Below are 18,938 nucleotides of genomic sequence, written 5' to 3'. Positions count from 1 at the left end.
CACTGATTCTTGGCCTAACCTACCCCACAGGGTTGTTGTGAGGATAAAGTGGAGGGGGGAAGAGGACCACGTAAGCCGCCTTGGGTTCCTTGCAAGAGGAAAAAAGGCGGGTTATAAAAGTGAGGATAAATAAATAATAATAAACACCAGCTCACTGATCTTGAGTAAGCCTCCACTTCCCATTCTTCATTTTCTACCTGCTGTGTGGGAATCATAGTGGCTTCTGAAAATAGCAATGCAGAAATGAAATAAATTAGGATCATTGGTACCTTTTTGACTTTAAAAGATGATAAATGCATAATTAAGAGAATCAAGGTGATTCATGATCAATAATTAATTAGTAACCAGTTGTGAATCTCCCATAGGACTTGCCAGGGGTGGAGGAAAAAAAAATCTTGTTACAAATCCTGAAAATGGTGTCTTGTAAAATCCATTATTATTTATGGATATGTTTATTTTTATCTAAAGCCAAAGCCGTGACTCCTTCTCTGGCTCTTAAAACCCCAGCTGTAACTTCTGGGCCGCAGCCCAAGCAAAACAAAACGGAGGGCAGTTCTCGTGATGTAGGAATGTGCATGACGCAAGAAAGCACCAGCGTTTTGTGGGGCGGGGGGTGGGATGAAGAAGGGAGGGAGATTCCTTCCCAGCTGGCCTTCTTTGCACGTTCTGTGTTTGTGACTTCAGTGTGCATTTATATTGATGGCTGGCTGGCTGCTGTCCATGGAGCTGAAGGGGGATCTGTGATGGACAAATTACATGGACAGTCTCAAATAGGGATAAGCAACTTGGTACCCTCTAGATGTTTTGGACTACAAGCCCCATAGTCCCTTACCACTGGCCAAGTTGACTGGGGCTGATGGGAGTTTATGTATGTATGTATATACTGATTGGTTGTTTGTTTGATTATTTATTATACTGCCCAATAGCCAAAGCTTTCTGGGCGGTTCGCAACAATTAAAATAATAAAATACAACATGATACAATACAATATAAAAGTTTAAAAGTACAGTATAAAATAAGAATAATAACCAAATAGAACCTAGCAGCAGTGAAAGATTTAAAATACAGTACCAGATTTAGAACAGAAACTGAAAAATTAAAATGCCTGGGGAAATGAAAAGGCCTTTACCTGGCGCCAATAAGAGGACAATGTAAGCGCCAGGCAAACCTCTCTGGGAAGCTCATTCCTCAACCAGGGTGCCACAACAGAAAAGGTCCTCTTCTTAGTAGCCACCTGCCTCACTTCCTTTGGCAGGGGCTCCTGGAGAAGGACCGCTGAAGACGATCTTATGGTCCAGGCAGGTGTATATGGCAGGAGACGATCCTTCTGGCAACCTGGTCCCAAGCCATTTAGGGCTTTGAATGTTAATACCAGCACTTTAAATCAGGGCCGGAAATGGACTGGTAGCCTGTGCAGAAGGGAAGGTACTGGCATAATATGATCCCACTGCCCAGTCCCCATTAACAATCTCAAACCAGTGGGATAGAAGGCTTGCTGTAACCCTCATTCCTCAGCTGTAATGTGGAACTGATGGCAACCAAATAATTGTACCAATAACTTGCTCTGAGCATGCAGGTTGGATGCAATCTTTAACAAACGCACGAAAAATAAAAACACTTCTTTTTAAAATATTTATCTATCTTTATAGGCCTTGAAATATTCCTTTCAGACGCATGACCGTTTATGCTTTGTTATGGAGTATGCTAACGGAGGGGAGGTAAGGCTCACGTTTGCCTCGATCCAGTGCTTTTGGTGTTTGACCTTGTGTGCTATTTTAGCGGGTCGGGGGTTTTTAAAGTTTGTCATGGCAAGCCTCTTTAAGAAGCACCTAAGAACAGACGATTGCTCAGTGGCAGAGCATATGCTTTGCCTATATAAGGCCTCAGATCCTGGCATTTCCAATAGAAAGGATCCCAGGGAAAGACCTGAGACCCTGGAGAGTTGTTGTAAATCAGTCTGGTCAGTACAGCTTCAGTGGAGATATAACTCTTTTTTAAGAGAACTTCGGGTGCGTTGGTGAGTCTCCCTAAGTGTCGCTAAAGTGTAACGGGCTGTAGACGTGAGCATACTTACCAAGAACTATGCCCCATTGACTTCTGGGTAGCCATGTTCAGGTTGCAGTGGAAAGGCAGCCCTTGATTTACACGTGGCCTAGGGGAAGGGTGTGAAAATAGCGGCCTTTCCACACTCCCTGCCTTCCGGTGTTGTGAATCAGTGTAAAAGGTAGAGGCTTCAATTTCTTATCTCATAAAAGTGGGTATAAGCTGGCCTTCCGCTAGCCGGGCGGCCTCCTGATGTGTTGGATCCATAATTCCCAGCCAGCATGGTTGGAGCCCGACACATCTGTGCAGGCGAAGCTGCTGTGTTATCTTCTGGGAGCAGTCCCCATTTCGATACATCAGCTTTTGAAGAGGCTGAGCCATCTCCTCCTCGTGTAAAGCTGCAGCCTGCGAGCCCGGTCCAGCCCGGGAGGTTCCCTGTCTGGCCTGCGGAGCTTTCACAGAGTCCTCCAAGGGGCAGGACTTGGCTTCGAAGCCCTCCCTCCTGGAGGAATCTCCACTGGATCTCCAATCACAGACCAGAGATAACAGTGGGGGGCGGGGTGAAGTATCACTGGCTGAGCCAGTGCCTGGACTGCTCCCCCAGCTGCTGACTCATCAAAGCGCCCTCCCAGTGGGAAAGGCGCCATGCAGGCAAAGTGTCACCAGCTGAGCCAGTGGATGCTGCGCTCCTCTCGCCGCCGACTCAGTCAGAGTGTCTTGAATGCATACCAGCCCTCCCCAATGGGGGAAGCTGTCACACAGCAGTGCAGGGCCTGGGCGATGTGCCGGCCACCCGGGACATCTGCCGGGAACCAAATTACGTCACGGGCGTAACCAGTGCCCCTTGATGTCATTTGGCCGTGGAGAGCTGGGTGGGTGGGTGGTCATCCGTCCCCCACCACAATTTAATTGCCCACCCCTGCATTATGCAAAAGAAGCACGCTTCTGTCACTTATCCAGCTGCATAATTTAGACGGATTGCAGAAATGTAGCTTCTTTTAAGCCACAATCCTATGCATGTTTACGCAGGAAAAGAGGCCTACAACTCCCAGCATGCCCCAGCCAGCATAGCTAGCTGGGACATGCTGGGAGGTGTAGGCCTTTTTTTCTGTCTAAACATACATAGGATTAGGCCCTAACTATATAATTTGGATTATCATGGTGCAGAATTTCAATTTCTTAACATAGAATAGACAACATCTCACTTGTGTAGAGTTTGATTTCAGTGTAAGGCAAATGAAGGGAGTTGAACCAGGTGGTTTAAGCTGAAAACCACTTGAGTATCTTTGCAGTCCCTGGTTTGGGAGCTCTGACTGCGGCAAAAAATTATTTCTATTATTTTGTGTGAATCTTGCACATTGGCCAAAATATCTGGAGGGCACCAGGTTGTGGAAGGCTGGATTACAGGATAATGCTAGCCCAGTATTGTCTTTTCTGATGGGCAACAGCTCATCAGGTTCTCACATAAGGTTCAGTCTTTGCTAACTATCACCTTCTCTCTGGTCTTTTTATTTGGAGGTGCCAGCGATCAAACCCAGGACTTGCTGTTTGTTCTACCACTGAGCTACCGTCCCCCCTTATTATAGGTCTGTTTAAATGCTGTAGTATGCCAACTAAGGCTAACAAGTGGTTAACCTTACAGCTGTTCTTCCATCTATCGAGAGAGCGTGTCTTCTCTGAAGATCGTGCCCGGTTCTACGGAGCTGAGATTGTATCAGCGTTAGACTATCTGCATTCAGAGAAGAATGTGGTTTATAGAGATTTAAAGGTATGTAGATGGAAAGTGGTGAGTTTGGGCAGCCAGCCTTGTTTGATCATTTCATAAGAACATAAGAAGAGCCATGCTGGATCAGACCAAGGGTCCATCTAGTCCAGCATTCTGGTCACACAGTGGCTGACCAGCTGCCCATGGGACATGAGTGCAACAGCACCCTCCTGCTCATGTTCCCCAGCAACTGGTGTACACAAGCATACTGTCTCTGATACTGGAGGTCCCATGTAGCCATCAGGAGAAGTAGCCATTGACAGCCTTCTCCTCCATGCATTTGTCCAATCCCCTTTTAAAGCCATCCAAATTGGTGGCCATCGCTACCTCTTGAGGAAGCGAAATCCATAATTTAACTCTGCGCTGTGTGAAGAATTCCTTTTATCTGTCCTGAATCTCCCATCAGTCAGCTTCATGGGATGGCCCCATTGGGTTCTAGTATCCTGAGAGAGGGAGAGTAATGCCTCCCTGTCCACTTTCTCCACACCAAGCATAATTTTGTACACCTCTATCATGCCCACCCTTATTCACCTCTTTTCTAAACTGAACAATTCCAGCTGTTATAACCTTCCCTCATAGGGGACATGCTCCAGCCCCTTGATCATTTTAGTTGCCCTTTTCTGCACTTCTTCCAATTGTACAATATCCCTTTTTAGCTGTGGTGACCAGAACTGGACACAGTATTCTAAGTGTGGTTGCACCATAGATTCGTGTAAGGGGAGTATGATCCCCTTATACAAGTATGATCTCAACCATGATTCTGAAGCAAATTGTGATGCCAAATCGATTAAGAGCCTTGGAATATAGTTTTGATCAGTGTCTTTCCCAGCCTTCAGGATTGCATAAGCCATCTTTCCCCAATTCTGATGCCCTCCGGATGTGTTGGACTGAAACTCCCATCACCCTCAGCCAGCAACACCCATGCTGGCTGGGAATGATGGGAGTTGAAGTCCAACACATTTGGAGAGCACCAGGTTGGGGGAGGCTGGCCTAAGCTACTCAGCACTGGTTAGGCCTCATCTGGAGTACTGTGTCCAGTTCTGGGCACCACACTTGAAGAAGGATGCAGACAAACTGGAGAGGGTTCAGAGGAGGGCAACAAAGATGATCAGGAGACTGGAAACAAAGCCCTGTGAAGAGAGACTGAAAGAACTGGGCATGTTTAGCCTTGAGAAGAGAAGACTGAGGGGAGATAGGATAGCGCTCTTCAAGTCCTTGAAAGGCCTTGTCACAGAGAGGAAGGCCAGGATTTCTTCCCGATCATCCCAGAGTGCAGGACACAGAATAATGGGCTCAAGTTAACGGGAAGCCAGACTCCGACTGAACATCAGGAAAAACTTCCTGACTGTTAGAGCAATACGACAATGGAACCAGTTCCCTAGGGAGGTGGTGGGCTCTCCCACACTGGAGGCATTCAAGATGAGGCTGGACAGCCACCTGTCAGGGATGCTCTGACTTGGATTCCTGCACTGAGCAGGGGGTTGGACTCGGTGGCCTTGTAGGCCCCTTCCAACCCTACTATTCTATGATTCTATAAGCTCTATGAAACTTCAAGCCCCAGGATATGGCTGGAGTTCGAATACTGCCAGTGATTGTATTCGGTGTAGCCTGTCTGATTTTAAAACCAGTACATGTGGGTAGATTTCCCTCTCTTGCCCCACCCCCTCTTTTTAACCTTGGCTCTAGTTAAGGAGCCAGTGAAGGCTGGTGGCTGCAATGTCAGCGGGCCATGAATGCACTCCTGGCTTCAGTTGGAACTCTAAAGGAGCTATCCAAGGTGCAGGCGCCGCTGTAAGAAGACATTTTTAAAATGTATGCCTCCTTAAATTAACACATGCAAATGAGCAGTGTCCAGTTTAATCTCTCCATGGGCAGCAAGCCCCTGTAGCATGTGGCAGACGGCTGGGTTATTGAGACATTTTCAGTTTAGTGTTGATTTTCATTCAGACTGTCTGCCAGTTAAAGCAGATGTTTAATCACCTGTCCTTTGTTTTTAGATGTTTAATCACCTGTCCTTAAAAAAAATGACTTGAATCGCTTACATTTAAACGTAGGCCCCTTTTTGAGAATTTGAAGGAAATGTGACCTCTTAATAAATGAAAGGTATCATTCAGTGGTAGAAGGAAATCATTCCTAATATTTTCTTTTTCACTTCGTATTACAGTAACACACCAGATTCAGAATTGACTTCAGAATAAAATAAACCAGCGTGCTCTTAACTTCCAGGCTCATGGATTAAAATTGGTCCCAACCAATTAATCCTGCTGGCTTGCTTGGTAATCACGTTTACCGATTAAAGCTTGCAGCCCTAATTTTTTATGAAGTGCAATGCAATGTATTAAGACAGACACATGGGTTAGGTATGGGGGCGGGAATACCTCATGGGTAGAGCACCTGCTTTGCGTGCAGAAGGTGCCACGTCCCATCCCTGAGCAAGCCTGAGACCCTGGGAAGCCACTGCCAGTCAGAAACGACAACATTGGGGTAGATGAACAAACAGTCCGACCTGGTATAAAATAGCTTGCTAATCCTTATTCATCTTGGCTTCATGGCTAAACAGTCATGCGACAGCTGCGCCGATCGCTCCGCCTACATTTTTTAGTGGCCAGCAAGATGTATATGGGGGGGTGGGGGAAATAACAAACCTCATTATATGCTGACAGCGACATTGGGCTTGGGGTCAAGTTGTGGCATCCCTCTTCACTGCACCACCAGCCCCGCCGATGCCACTTCAAGCTGTGCCAGAAGAGGCCGTGCGCATCACGTTTTGCTTGTAGATTACTGGAGCGCTGCCCCTGGCAGTCCTGAACGACCTGTACAAATGGAAGGCGTATGTACGTGCTGCTCAAACAGATCTTCTCGCCTCCCTCCCCCGCCCTTTCTTTCTTCTGTGTTTGTTTCCATCCTGAGAAAACCAAGCGGTGCGTTCTGTTCACCGAAGACAAGCAGCCGCGTTCAGCACCTGAACGTGCAGGTATTGTCATTGGTGGCTGCCATGGATACGCCTCATCAGCCTCGGAAATAAGTGGTGAAGAGGCAGGCAACCCCGTTCCCTGCTCTGCTTGCCCGTGCAGCTTGCCCTTGTCCCCCCCCCCACATCTGACCCTGCGTCCCCCATCCCCGGCAGCCAGGGAAGCTGCTGCCCCTACCAGCTAACTGCTCTCCCCTGCCCAAACCCTGGCCTGGGACCGCCAGAGAGGACAGACACATTCACGCAGCCACCATAGCGCTTTTCTGTATTTAACAGTGTTGTCTCTTTGCTAGCCATAAAGGGTCCCCCATAACTCAGTGGTGGGACGTGTGCATTGCACAGAAAAGATCCCCAATTCAATCCCATAAGAATATAGGAAGCTGCTTTACAGTGAATCAGACTGTCGATACTGAGTGGCAGCAGCTCTCCAGGATTTCAGGCAGGATTCTTTCCCAGCCCTACCTGACGATGCTGAGGATTGAACTGGGGGCATTCTGCATGTGAAGGAGGTGCTCCTCCGCTGAGCTTCGGTCCCTCCCCAGCATCCCCAGTTAAAATGACCAGGTAGCTGGTGGTGCAAGAGGCCTCTGCCTTGCCTGAGACTTTCAGGAGCCTAATCCAAGTAGACAACTGGGCTAGATGGAGAAAAATAATACTCTGTTTTCCCTTCTTGTCATACTTTATTTAAGGAAGGGTACAGTGGGAAATCATCCGCTTTACATGCAGGACGTTCCAGGTTTAATCTTTGGCCTCTCCAACTAAAATGGGTCTTGGGTAGTAGGATAGAGGGAGTGGGTGGTCATAGGTTAGACGGGCCAATTATCTATATCAGCCTTTCCCGCCTTGGCGCCTTCCAGATGTGTTGGACTACAACTCTAATCAGCAACTCTGTAATACAAGAGGATGATACTGGCCAGCCTGGCAAAACTCTGAATACTCAGAAAGCACTTCAGAAATGCTGCATATTATTATTAATAATACTTGAAGGGGAGACGTAACACAAACAATAGGAAAGCCCCAGGAAAGGGGTGTCTTAAAAGAAAATGTGCATATAGTTCTATAACATTCAATGGAATGTTCTATATATTTTAAATTGTTTTATTGTGTGTTGTTTGGTTTTAGTTTTTGTGAACCGCCCAGAGAGCTTCAGCTATTGGGCGGTATAGAAATGAAATGAAATGAAATGAAATGAATGAATGAATGAATGAATAAATAAATAAATAAATATAGGAGTGTATTTTGCAAACACATTGAAGGTTCTGCGGTGCACATCTAACCAATTACCTTCTGATGTGTGTTTTTATTTAAGTTGGAAAACTTGATGCTGGATAAAGATGGGCACATAAAAATAACAGACTTCGGGTTATGCAAAGAAGGGATCAAGGATGGAGCGACAATGAAGACTTTCTGCGGCACACCGGAATACCTTGCACCGGAGGTACCTTTTTGCGTTGTGCTTATTGTGTGGTCACAAATGATGCTTTCCTTAACCGAAAACAGATGCTGAAATGAGCTTTGTGTTCGGTAGCAACAGTCCAGGTGTGGGTGTGGAGGGCTATATATGTTGTCAAGACCTGGGAATGGGAGTATGAAATCTGCTACAGCATCCCTGTCTGTAAAGTCCAGGTCATTCGGGCATGGAGAGCAGGTTTGCCCTCACTGCAACCATGTCCCTACGTGCAGTGCTTTATTTCTACCTATGGAAGTGAATGGCAACCATTCACTTGCATGGGAGAAACTAAAGAGGTGGCTGAGGGGTGGAGTGGAGGATGAACCTCTCTCTGATGACCTTGGTTTGGCTTAATGGTCAGATTCAGTTCTCAACTGTGTCCTCAAACTGAAGTTTGCCTATTTTATTTATTTAAATTACTTTTTTCCTGTTTCTCAGCCAGAAAGGCTCCTGGAGTGGCTTACATGCAATCCATGAAACAAGACAGTCCCTGCTACAAGGCTTATAATCTAAAAAGACATGACACACAAGGAAAAGGAATGGGGAGGGAAGAGGGGGGAAATGTAGCTTTTATCAGGGCTGGTGGAATGGCCTTGCTTCCCCTCTCATCTGTTGGAATGGCTGCTGGTTATGACAGCTGAGGGTAGGAAGAGCCTGTCTTGACCCACAGAACTTAGTGGGAGCCACTGGGAATCAAGCTTGCTCCTGTTGGGTAGTCCGAGACCCTCATTAGCAGCCTGCCTGGAACCTTGGGAATAATGGGATTATTTAGTAATGATGCCTCCTGTTAGAGAGGCAATTAGCAGAGAAAAAACAAAAGGCAAAACAGAATGAGTGTTTACCAGTCCCACATCCACACAAGGCTATCTTAGAACAATGAAGGACACCACACCCTTCCTCAGTGGAGAAAACGTAAAATAGTTTTACTCACTGATATTCATACATAAAAATGCAGGTAGAACATAGAGTTTCAAAAAGAAGTTTCTTCAGTCCATTTTGTGTTCCGTTACACAGGCAGGAAGGAGAGGGCAAACACACATGCTCCCAGCAGTGGTGTAAGTCAGAGAAAGAGAGTGGGGGCGGGGGGAGGTGCAGAAGGAAGAAATCACAGGAAACCACATTGTAGGCTGCAGAGATCCTAAGGCTAGCTGTGATCAAAATTCCCGTGAACTAACTGCAACACTGGCCCTTTCCACTAATTTGCAGATGAAGTTGCAATATTCCCAACAGGGAACTGGCGGATGGACGGTAAAAATCACTGATGTGGACTTCCATAACGTGTCTGATCTACTTTTAAAAGCCTTCTAAGACAGTGGCCATCCCCACACGTGTTTCATAACTTCAAGTTCCATTATTGTTCTTCCAACCATTCTATAATGGTAGACACGTTCAGACAAAACCCTGGAAGTACAAGTGTTTGAGCTCTCACTCGTTACGAGCTGTGACCCCCCCCAAAAGTACCCAATTCAAATCTTGCCACAGCCATGTTCCCTGTGTGACCTTGAGCAAGACACAGACTCTCAGTCCCAGCCTCGCCTCCAAATTTAGTTATGGATTTAATTTTTTATCTCCCATCCCTCCTCCAAGGAGGAGTACATCCTTCTTCTCTCCGTCCATTTGATCCTCACAACAACCCTGAAGGGTAGGCTGAGATATTAGACTGGCCCATGATCATCCAGCGAGCTTCATGGTTGAGTTGGGTTTTGAACCTGGGTCTCCTTGGTCTGACACTCGCCCACCTTTCCCCAATCTGGTGCCTTCCAGATGTTTTGGACTTCAACTCTCATCAGCCCCAGCCAGTATGGCCAATGATCAGGAATCCTGGGAACTGTAGTGCAAAACATTTGGAGGGCATCAGGTTAGGGAAGGCTGCTCTAACCCGGAGGAGGCTGGTGGCTCCGATGTCCGTGGGGTGATGAATCCTCCCCATGTTTCAGTCAGGACTCTGAAGGAGCTCTCCATGGTCCATTGTCATGCTGGCTTGCTCATGTTTCGCACCTTGGATAGCTCCTTTAGGGTTCTGACGTGGGAGCCGCTGGCCTCCGCTGCTCTAACCACTACACCACACTGGCTCTCTGAATCTGCAGCACAGGGTAATAGTACTGTCTTATCTTCCGGGATGTTGAAACAATTACTGAGGTAATGGCTGTAGGGGAAGTGTTTTGAATGCTCAAAGAGTGCTATACGGCTCAGGATGGTTGTTGTTTTCCTCGCTTGGGCTCTGTCTCTCTTCATGGTGTGCAGTGTGTGTGTGTGTGTGTATGCGTGTAAAAATTCCAGTGGTCTTTGTCATCCAGTCGGTGGGTTAGCCTTCAAACCCTCCGGAGGGCCTGCACGAACAAATGCCCAGCGTCCATGAAGTCACTTGGCCTTTTTCAAGAGGTAAAGAAGAAGCGGGCCCTGCGTTCCTGTCATCTGTTTGTAATCGGAACCTGGCCTGCGAGGCTGTTTGTACAGTTGCTGCATGGTTGTTTTAAGGTCACGCTGGAATTTGGTCCATGGACGGCAGCGGCGGCACCACGTTGGCTTTGATGTGTCCAATGTATTGGTCACCGAGGTGTTTACAGCTGTTCTGCCTCCGCTTGCACATTCCACCCACGCAGCTGTTTGGAGCTGTTGGCTCCCAACCTGACAAGCCACTTATTTTAAGTAAAACAACCTTTTTTTATCCTCTTGCCTTCTGCTTCCCAAAGGGGGAGCCGTATTTGTCTGCTGCAGCAAAAACAGCAAAAAGAGTCTTGTGGCACCTTAAGAACGAATAAATTTAGCTTATGCCATAATAAATTGGTTCGTCTTAAAGGTGCCTCTGTTGTTATCCCGTTGACTCCTGTAAATCATGGCTGGATAATATTCCGCAATAGTGATATATGTAATGCTCACCTCCTCCCCATCTTTTCTTTGCTGCTCTGTTCCAAACTCTGACATTGTTGGAACTGCTTCTTGATACGGAGCAATGGCTGTGATCGGAATCTTTCCTTTTCCTGGACATGCCACAGGGTTCTTACAAATGCTCTTGCAACATGGGCCAGTCGCTCTCTCCCATATCTAGTTCCTCTAATCCAGCACAAGGGCAGCAATTTTGCCAGAGAGGGTCCAGCCTTCCAGGCTTAGCTGGCCATCACAGCCAGTAAACTTTGGACACAAGTTACAATAAAGGTATCAAAATCTGTTTTCCCTTTAAGAGTCAGCTTTGACCCAACAGTTTTGCATTTTGTTGAGAGCCTGTCAGCTTGACTTAGAATGGGGCAAATAAAAAATACCACCCCCCCTTCCCATTGCTTTCTTTTTCCTGGATCACAGTGCTGAAATTCAGATCCTGTCACACTTCTAAAGGCATTGTTAGGAGTGCGGCAGGATCCAAACACATCCCCAACCCTCCCTTTCTTTCCCACTTACCCAGCAGTGGTGGTGGAGAGATCCTGCTGGAAGCATCTGTGCAAGTCCTCCCATCTCTCCCTGACACCTTAAATGCTGCTGTAGCAGCATCCCAAGCACCAGAGATCCTGGGATATTGGATTTTCCCAGGGCACCTGAGTTGGTAGTATGGATGTCAGGCACCCTGGAAATAGATGTCCCAAGAGTCCTTCCTGGGACACAGCAAGTCAGGATCAAACCAGCTTCCAAGGACAGCAGTTTATGTGATTGATTGATTGACTGACTGACTGACTGACTGATTTAATTTATATCCCGACGTTTTGCCAAAAAAATGGTGCTCAAGGCAGCTAACAATAAAATACAGATTGAAAAGAAATCTTAATTAAAATATAACATAAAAACAAATAAATTGGGAACACACAGTAAAAGAAATAAACGGCAACAACTAATTAAAAAAAAACCTTCAGCAGCAGGCCAGCTTACATGCCAAAGGCCTGGCTGAATAGAAGCTTCTTTGCCTGATGGCAGAAGGATAAGAAAGAGAGGGCCAAACTAGCCTCCCCCCCCCCGCAGGAGTTCCAGAGCATGGGAACAGCCACCAAGAAGGCCCTGTCTTGCGTCTCCACCAAATATGCCTCTGATGGTGGTGGTACCAAGGGTCTTCCCCCAAAGATCTTAAAACCTAGGCAGGCTCGTATGGGATGAGGCGGTCTTTCTGATAGCCTGGTCCCAAACCGTGTAGGACTTCATAGGTCATTGCCAGTACTTCGAATTGTGTGTGGAAACAAACCGGTAGTCAGTGAAGCTGTTGGTAACAAGAGAGTCACGAGCTCCTTGAACACCCTGCTGAACAGTCTGGCCACAGAATTCTGTAGCCTGGGAACTACCACCAACAAATCATCTCAACATGCCCTTAATGACCTGAGATAGTGCGTGGGTTGGTACATCCAGGAATGGGTTTCACAGCAGAACTCATGGGGGACTGTGGGAAGAGGTAATCCTTGAGATATCGGCTCATAGGCACAGTCCAGTGCCAATAACTAGGAGGAAATACCATAGTCAGAATCATCTCCCCCCACACACACACGCACGCACGCTTCACTAGTCTTGTAGACACCCCCAGAAGTGTAACCCCTCTTGACATGCAGTAGTCACTTACACCCTCCGGGTAGAACTGACTGTAGAAACATTTTGGTTGTAGAAACATTTCTCTTACAGCACCCCATACAAATGAACGTTGCCGAACTCTTCCTAGCTTCATATCACCAAACCTTGTGGGAGGCTGAGGTCTGTTGACTGTTACTAGCCAGGACAACGGAATGGAGCCTCTGTACTCACAGGCTGTGTTAGCCCCACATACCAGTGGAGCAAACAGTGGTTGGACGGGGATGTCGAGGGAGAGAGAAATCTATCACCTTCATGCCGTGTTTGTGTGTTTCTTGGAAGTATATGGCTGCTGTCCATTGTTGGAAGCAAGACACTGGGCTAGACAGACCTATGGTCTTGAATTGGCAGGCCTCTTCTTGCATTATTACAGGAATAAGGTTTGGTGGTGTGAAGCCAGTAAGAATTCAGCAACAGCTGCTTCTATAGGGTGCCGTTCCATTACCCCCAGTGATCTGGGCCGCTCCAAGTCATGGAAGTGCTTCCCTTTTACATCGGTGTAGTGGTTAGAAGAAATACTGATGGTTACTGCAGTGGTGTGTTGGGTCAGGAATTATGGTGGTCTGACTGCTAGTACTGTCTTCTGTGAAGTTGTGTGTGTACATATGTATCACTGTAGAAAGCTAATTCCATAATTCAGGCTGTGTTCCCTTGCAACTGTAGCCCCCTTCATGTGTGAAAGGGGTTTGTTCCCCTCTGGTGACTACTGTTTACCCCTTAAAGTAAACTGTGCAGCCATTTGCACGGTGGTTTGGATAATTTCCTTTCGGTGCATGCGTGCCTTTTTAGCTGGCTGCCAAATAGTTTCGTGAATAAAACAGAGGACCCCGCCCCCCCACCACCACCCCGGGCTCAAAATGGATCTTACTCCAGATCTCAGAAGTCTATGTGGGTCATCCCAAGGGCGCTTTACAACTTTCGGAGTGCTATGGCCTTGTGAAAAGCTTTTGGGTCTTATAAACAGGGGGGATGGGCTTGGTAGTTTTCTGTATTACTGCCACATCTCCTGTAATAGCCAGATGCCAGCTCTTACTTGTGTCCGCTCCAAGGGGCTTGAGCTTGAAGGAAAAGCGCTGTCCGGGACTCGTTGATCGCGAGCGAACTGCATTGTTGCACAATCCCTGCGCACAAAGCTCAACAACCCCCCGATTGCTCATAAAGGGTGATGAGGCCGGCTCCTGGAATCCTGGCAGGCGAAGCAGCTGTGTTGGTCTTCTACATATATGGGGCAGCTGCAGAGCCAGCTGTCGCTCGGTGCGAATCATACGGCAGAAGTTTCTGTAAATAGACCTGCGTGGGGTAATCCAATACCTGGCAGCCTCTGGCTTGTCACTGCAGGCCGTCTTCCAGGTTCCAATTTTTTTTTCCCCCAAAGCAGAGTACTAAGCAGTTTGCAGACACAGAGGAGCGGACAGGCAGAGGAAAGAACAAACTCTTACATGTGATATATTGCAGGTCTTGGTGCGTTCAGTCCCCTGCATTTGTGAGGTCTCTGTAATGATCTTGGTGCCGACAGAGGGTGCTTCCGTGTACTTTGGGCTTGGGTTTTTAAGTGGAAAGGGACTTGCAGTCTATTAGAAGAATGTGGCACACACCATAACAATAAACCATTTAGCGGGGTTGTCACGGAGGTTTTACAGTTCCAACAATCTTGCTCTTTTGACTAGTTAGCTGATTACTTAAAGCCATGACAGTATTCTAATACTGCTGACATTCTGAGGATATTTAAAAGATAAGCTCATTTTATTTTTATTTTGTATTAACACTATCAAGTTCTTTTTCGTAGTCTGTGTGCATCACACATATGGGCTCTGCGCCTGCACAGAGCCTCTACTCGGGAAACTGCCATTGCTGAGAGACGCAGTTTTTGGTGGAACCTTCCCGCACCATCCCACTGTGCATGTCCTAGCAGGTTCCCTCCGATCTCAGTTCCTTTTCGACTGCCATTGCAGTTGCCTCTCCGGGAACTTTGTCCAGCTAGTTAGGACTTTAGTGCTGAGGTTTATCTTCGTCCTTCACTTTTTCCCCTTTTCTCTGGTTTTTTCTCACTGTTATTTGTCTTAAAAAAAAAAAAAAAAGTAGGTTAGAATAGTTTGTTTCCCTTCATCTCTTGGCGTATGGCAGTGAAGGCCCCCTTCAGAAAGTGTGTCCGCTGTGGCAGTAAATTGCCACCGTCTAATGGTCACTCTTTCTGCCTTCTTTGTCTTGGGGAGGCTCACATTGGCAAGACCTGCCACCATTGTCAACCTTTTGGCAGTGTCGTATTTATTTCATGATTTACATATCGGTATACCATCATCTTCCAATTGATGGTATATCAGTGGTTATTATTTCTATTTTTTATTTATTTACAACTGTTATAAATAGCTCTACATATGAAAAACAACAACCCAAGTGGTGAATAATAAAAAAAAAAATGAAAATACAGTGGAATGAAAACATTTAAAATCAAACCATACCGATTAAACTGTGGTTGGGCTTTTATTCAGGAATGGTTTGTTTAAAGAAGAATGTCTTTAGCAGACACTGTGAATAGAACAACGTTGACACCTATCTGACATCCAACTGGCAGAGGGTTCCACAGAGAGGGAAGGTTTGCAACAAGGCTGGCAACTTGTAGCCCTCCAAGTGTTTTGGGCTACAGCGCCCATGATTCCTCAGCATTGCCTACGCTGGCTAGGGCTGATGGGATTTGTAGGTCAAAACATCTGGAGGACCACAAGTCTCCCACCCCTGAAGTAGACTATTGCTATGCTGCAACAAGGGGAGCCATAACTGGGTTACAATGTAAAAATATAGCATACAACCTAATAGACACAATGGGAAAGGAAAAGGGGGTGTTGAAGGAAGAAGAGAATAAGCACATTAAGGTATCGGTTCTTATATAAAGTTATGTAATGGTTAAAATGACCAGGTGGAGTGGCCATGAAGGAAGATCGGTCTGGAAGGGGAGGAGCCAAATGGCCATTTTTTCTCTGGTAAGCTGGTGGAGCAGGCCTCGCTATCTCCACCTGAGGGAGCGGCGAAAGGTTGCTGATGGAGACAGTTCTGAGAGGAGAACCCAGACATTCAGGGTCAAAGGGGAATTGGAGAGCTTTCAGTTCTCTGGCCAGTTGGGTTAAGATGCTCTCAGTGTGGAGGAGTCAAGCTGAAGTTGGTTCTAGCCAGGCTTAACAGAGTAACAGTACCACATAAGGCAGGCATGGTTCAGGGATTGGGTGGGGTTCTTACCCCCAGTCCTCTCACGCCTCCCCCCAAGCTAAAGACGCCAAATATTTAATACTTGAACATTTCAGTTGTTCCCCTCCCATTCCGCCACCCGCTGTTTTTATTCTTTCCCCAACTCTGTTATATCCTTCTTGAAAGTGGGTACTACAAATCTATAAGTGATTCTAAAGGTGAAGACGCTGCAGGTGGGTGATAATATTACTATTTTTTAGTCATATGGGTGGGATTTGAAAGACACTTTCTCATAAAGACAGTTTTCACCTGTGTTACTAGATTCATATTTACTAAAACGTTTTTTAAAAAATTTAGGAGCTTCCAGTTGTGAGGGCTCGTGGCTGATAGGTTATGGGTTGTTTGGATTTTTTTTTTTTTTTTATGCACAGCAGCCGTCAACAGTACCAGGGTTTGGAGAGCTTTCATCTGTTTGGCCACTTGAGTTAAGATGCTCTCAAACGTCATTATGATGATCAAGCCTTTTAAAGCCTTCATGTATTCCAGCAATTCTACAGTATAGTGATGATTGGCAACCTCGTCATGTGATGCAAAATAATCCTCCATGTCTGTAAATACTCCGTGGCTCTGCACACAATCAACACACTGCTTCAAACACATCATTTTTTCTATATAGAGCTAAGAATATCTGGGTTGAACAGGTGTGCAAGCTACCACATATCAAGTGTGAACCTAGTGTTGATTTTATGTATTACTTTTTTTAAAATGTTAACCTGCCGTTCAGGCACACTGCCCTCACAAGGTGACTTGCAATATTACAAAAACAGGAACATAAAAATTACAATTAAATGCAGGCACACGCGTGCGCACCACACCCCACCCCCATCAGTAGGAGTAGCTAATGAATTTTAAGCACCGAATGCAGACTGGAATAAAAGTGTCTTCAACTTGTTTTTGTTTTTTTTAATCCAACAGTGATGAGGCCGTATGTATCTCTCTGGGGAGAGAGTTCCAAAGATGTGGGGCCACCACTGAGAAAGCCCTCTGCCTAGTATCTGCCAGCCTCATGGCTCTGATACTGACCTTAATCCTTGGGCAGGCTCATTTGCGTATATAAGATAGACAATGTGGAGGGGGTGGAGCTCTTTCACGTCTTATCCCTCCAATGCTGTGATCTTCTTTGGAGGGTGGGAAACTAAGAGGTGCATGCTAAAGATTTAGCGTAGTATCCCACACTTAAGCTTATCTGTAATAAGGCAAGGTCCAGACCCATTTAAAAAGAATGAGTGGGTGGCTTGCCATTGACCTAAAGCTTGGACACTGTACCTTTCCAGGTACTGGAGGACAATGACTATGGCCGTGCGGTGGACTGGTGGGGCTTAGGAGTCGTCATGTATGAAATGATGTGCGGCCGGCTCCCCTTCTACAATCAGGACCATGAGAAGCTCTTTGAACTCATCCTCATGGAAGAGATCAGGTTTCCCCGCACGTTGTCACCTGAGGCGAAGTCTCTTCTCTCAGGCTTGCTGAAGAAGGATCCTAAGCAAAGGTGAGGCTTTGGATTTCAACACGAGCACTTCCCAGACTTCTGTGCATATTCTAGGAGGTAGGCACAGTTTTACTGCACAATGCTCATGCTTGTTCCAGTGGAGTGGATGCCCCCACCCACCCTTTTCTCCTTCTCAGATAAGCGCAGCCACCTCTTTTGCATCACAGAAGGATAGATTCAGATCTGAACTTCGTGTACAGGAGACATCACCAAATATAGCAGCCAGGGTTAAAGCGGGCAACAGACGTATTGTGAGCCAGTGTGGCATGGCTGGAAACGAACCTGGGTTCTGATCCCCTCTCAGCCCTAAAGCTGCCTGTAGATGGCCTCGTTTAAATCACAGGGCCAGGTCGGAAGTAATATTCCTGGCTTGTTAAAACCTGGTTTAGCAAGCTGGGAACGAGCATCAGGTCCATGCATTCCTCCCTCAACCCTCCCCACCTCCTGTTGCATGTTGGCTTCAGCGCTCTGATGCTGGTTTGTTTAAACCTGAGTTCGCCATTACGTCCAAACAGGGTCACTGTCCAGGGTAGGCATGGTTGGCCACCTGCCAAGGGCCCACACCCCAGCAGGGGCCCACTGACCAGGGCCCCTTGAAGTTGCTCCTCCTCTTCACCATGGCAGCCTGCCTGTTCGCCTGCCTCTCGCTCTGGCCCAGACAGTGGTGGTGGTGAGAAGAAGGAGCAGAAGATGCCGAAGTGCTCATTGGCTCTCTGCCTGTCAAGCAAGCAAGTGGTGGCGGTGGTGGTGAGATAGACTTGCTGAGGAAGGGGGCATTGAGGGTGCCTTGCCCAAGGGCCCCTCAGAACCTGGAGCTGGTACTGCACCCGAAATTGCTTCTGTGAGCCCTTTAAAGTGAACCATTTTGAAAAGCCTTGTGCACCAGCGAGACGCCCGTGTACCCCTGGCAGTGTTTCTGCTAACTATATAATTGGCTACTTTAACAGCTCCTTTTATATTCCTTTCTTTAATAGAAAGTGGGGAAATGGAACCTCATAAAGCAAATGAAGATTCTTTCTCCCATAAAATCTAATCTACGGACTGCACTGCAGTTCAGGTTGATGATGTGACTTCGTTTCAAATCTGTTTCTTAATTATGATTTTTTTTTTAGGTGGCGGCAGCCTAGACCATCTACTGCTATTAGTAGTGTTTGATGTTTCTGGAGTATGGACCGTATACAAGACATTGTAGGCAGCGTGGAAGAGGCATCCTCGTCCCTCTTCCCACGGTTTAAGTCAGGGGTGCGCAACATGGACCTTGCTCTGCTGCCACTCTGCTGGATTTGCCACCAAAATTTGGCAGTGAGGGGAAATGGGTGGTTTTTCTCCACTACTGCCGCACCACCAAATTTCAGTAGCAAATTTGGTGATGTGGCAGCAGTTCTGAGGATGGAGCAGTCCCTGCTGAGTTCTGGTGGTGGGGGCGGAATTAGGCCCTGGA

General features: G+C 46.8%; 1 protein-coding gene across 2 annotated transcripts in view; it reads left to right on the top strand.

Moving 5' to 3' along the window:
* Positions 1-18,938, top strand: part of AKT1 (AKT serine/threonine kinase 1) — a 140,589-nt gene that overhangs the window by 108,183 nt on the left and 13,468 nt on the right. The window contains exons 8-11 of one of the 2 annotated variants that reach the window (XM_084837429.1): positions 1,650-1,718; positions 3,686-3,811; positions 8,089-8,217; positions 17,283-17,497. In XM_084837429.1, coding sequence (XP_084693555.1) covers positions 1,650-1,718; positions 3,686-3,811; positions 8,089-8,217; positions 17,283-17,497 — 539 coding nt within the window. Of the gene's footprint in view, positions 1-1,649; positions 1,719-3,685; positions 3,812-8,088; positions 8,222-17,282; positions 17,498-18,938 lie in introns of both variants that reach the window. The other variant, XM_084837440.1, reaches the window with a different exon arrangement.

Source organism: Heloderma suspectum, chromosome 1 (genome assembly GCF_057233095.1).
Source record: "Heloderma suspectum isolate Gila_16-S chromosome 1, 16-S_ref, whole genome shotgun sequence".
NCBI lineage: Eukaryota > Metazoa > Chordata > Lepidosauria > Squamata > Helodermatidae > Heloderma > Heloderma suspectum.
Note: the sequence above shows the minus strand (reverse complement) of the source record. Positions and strands in the feature narration are given on the sequence as shown.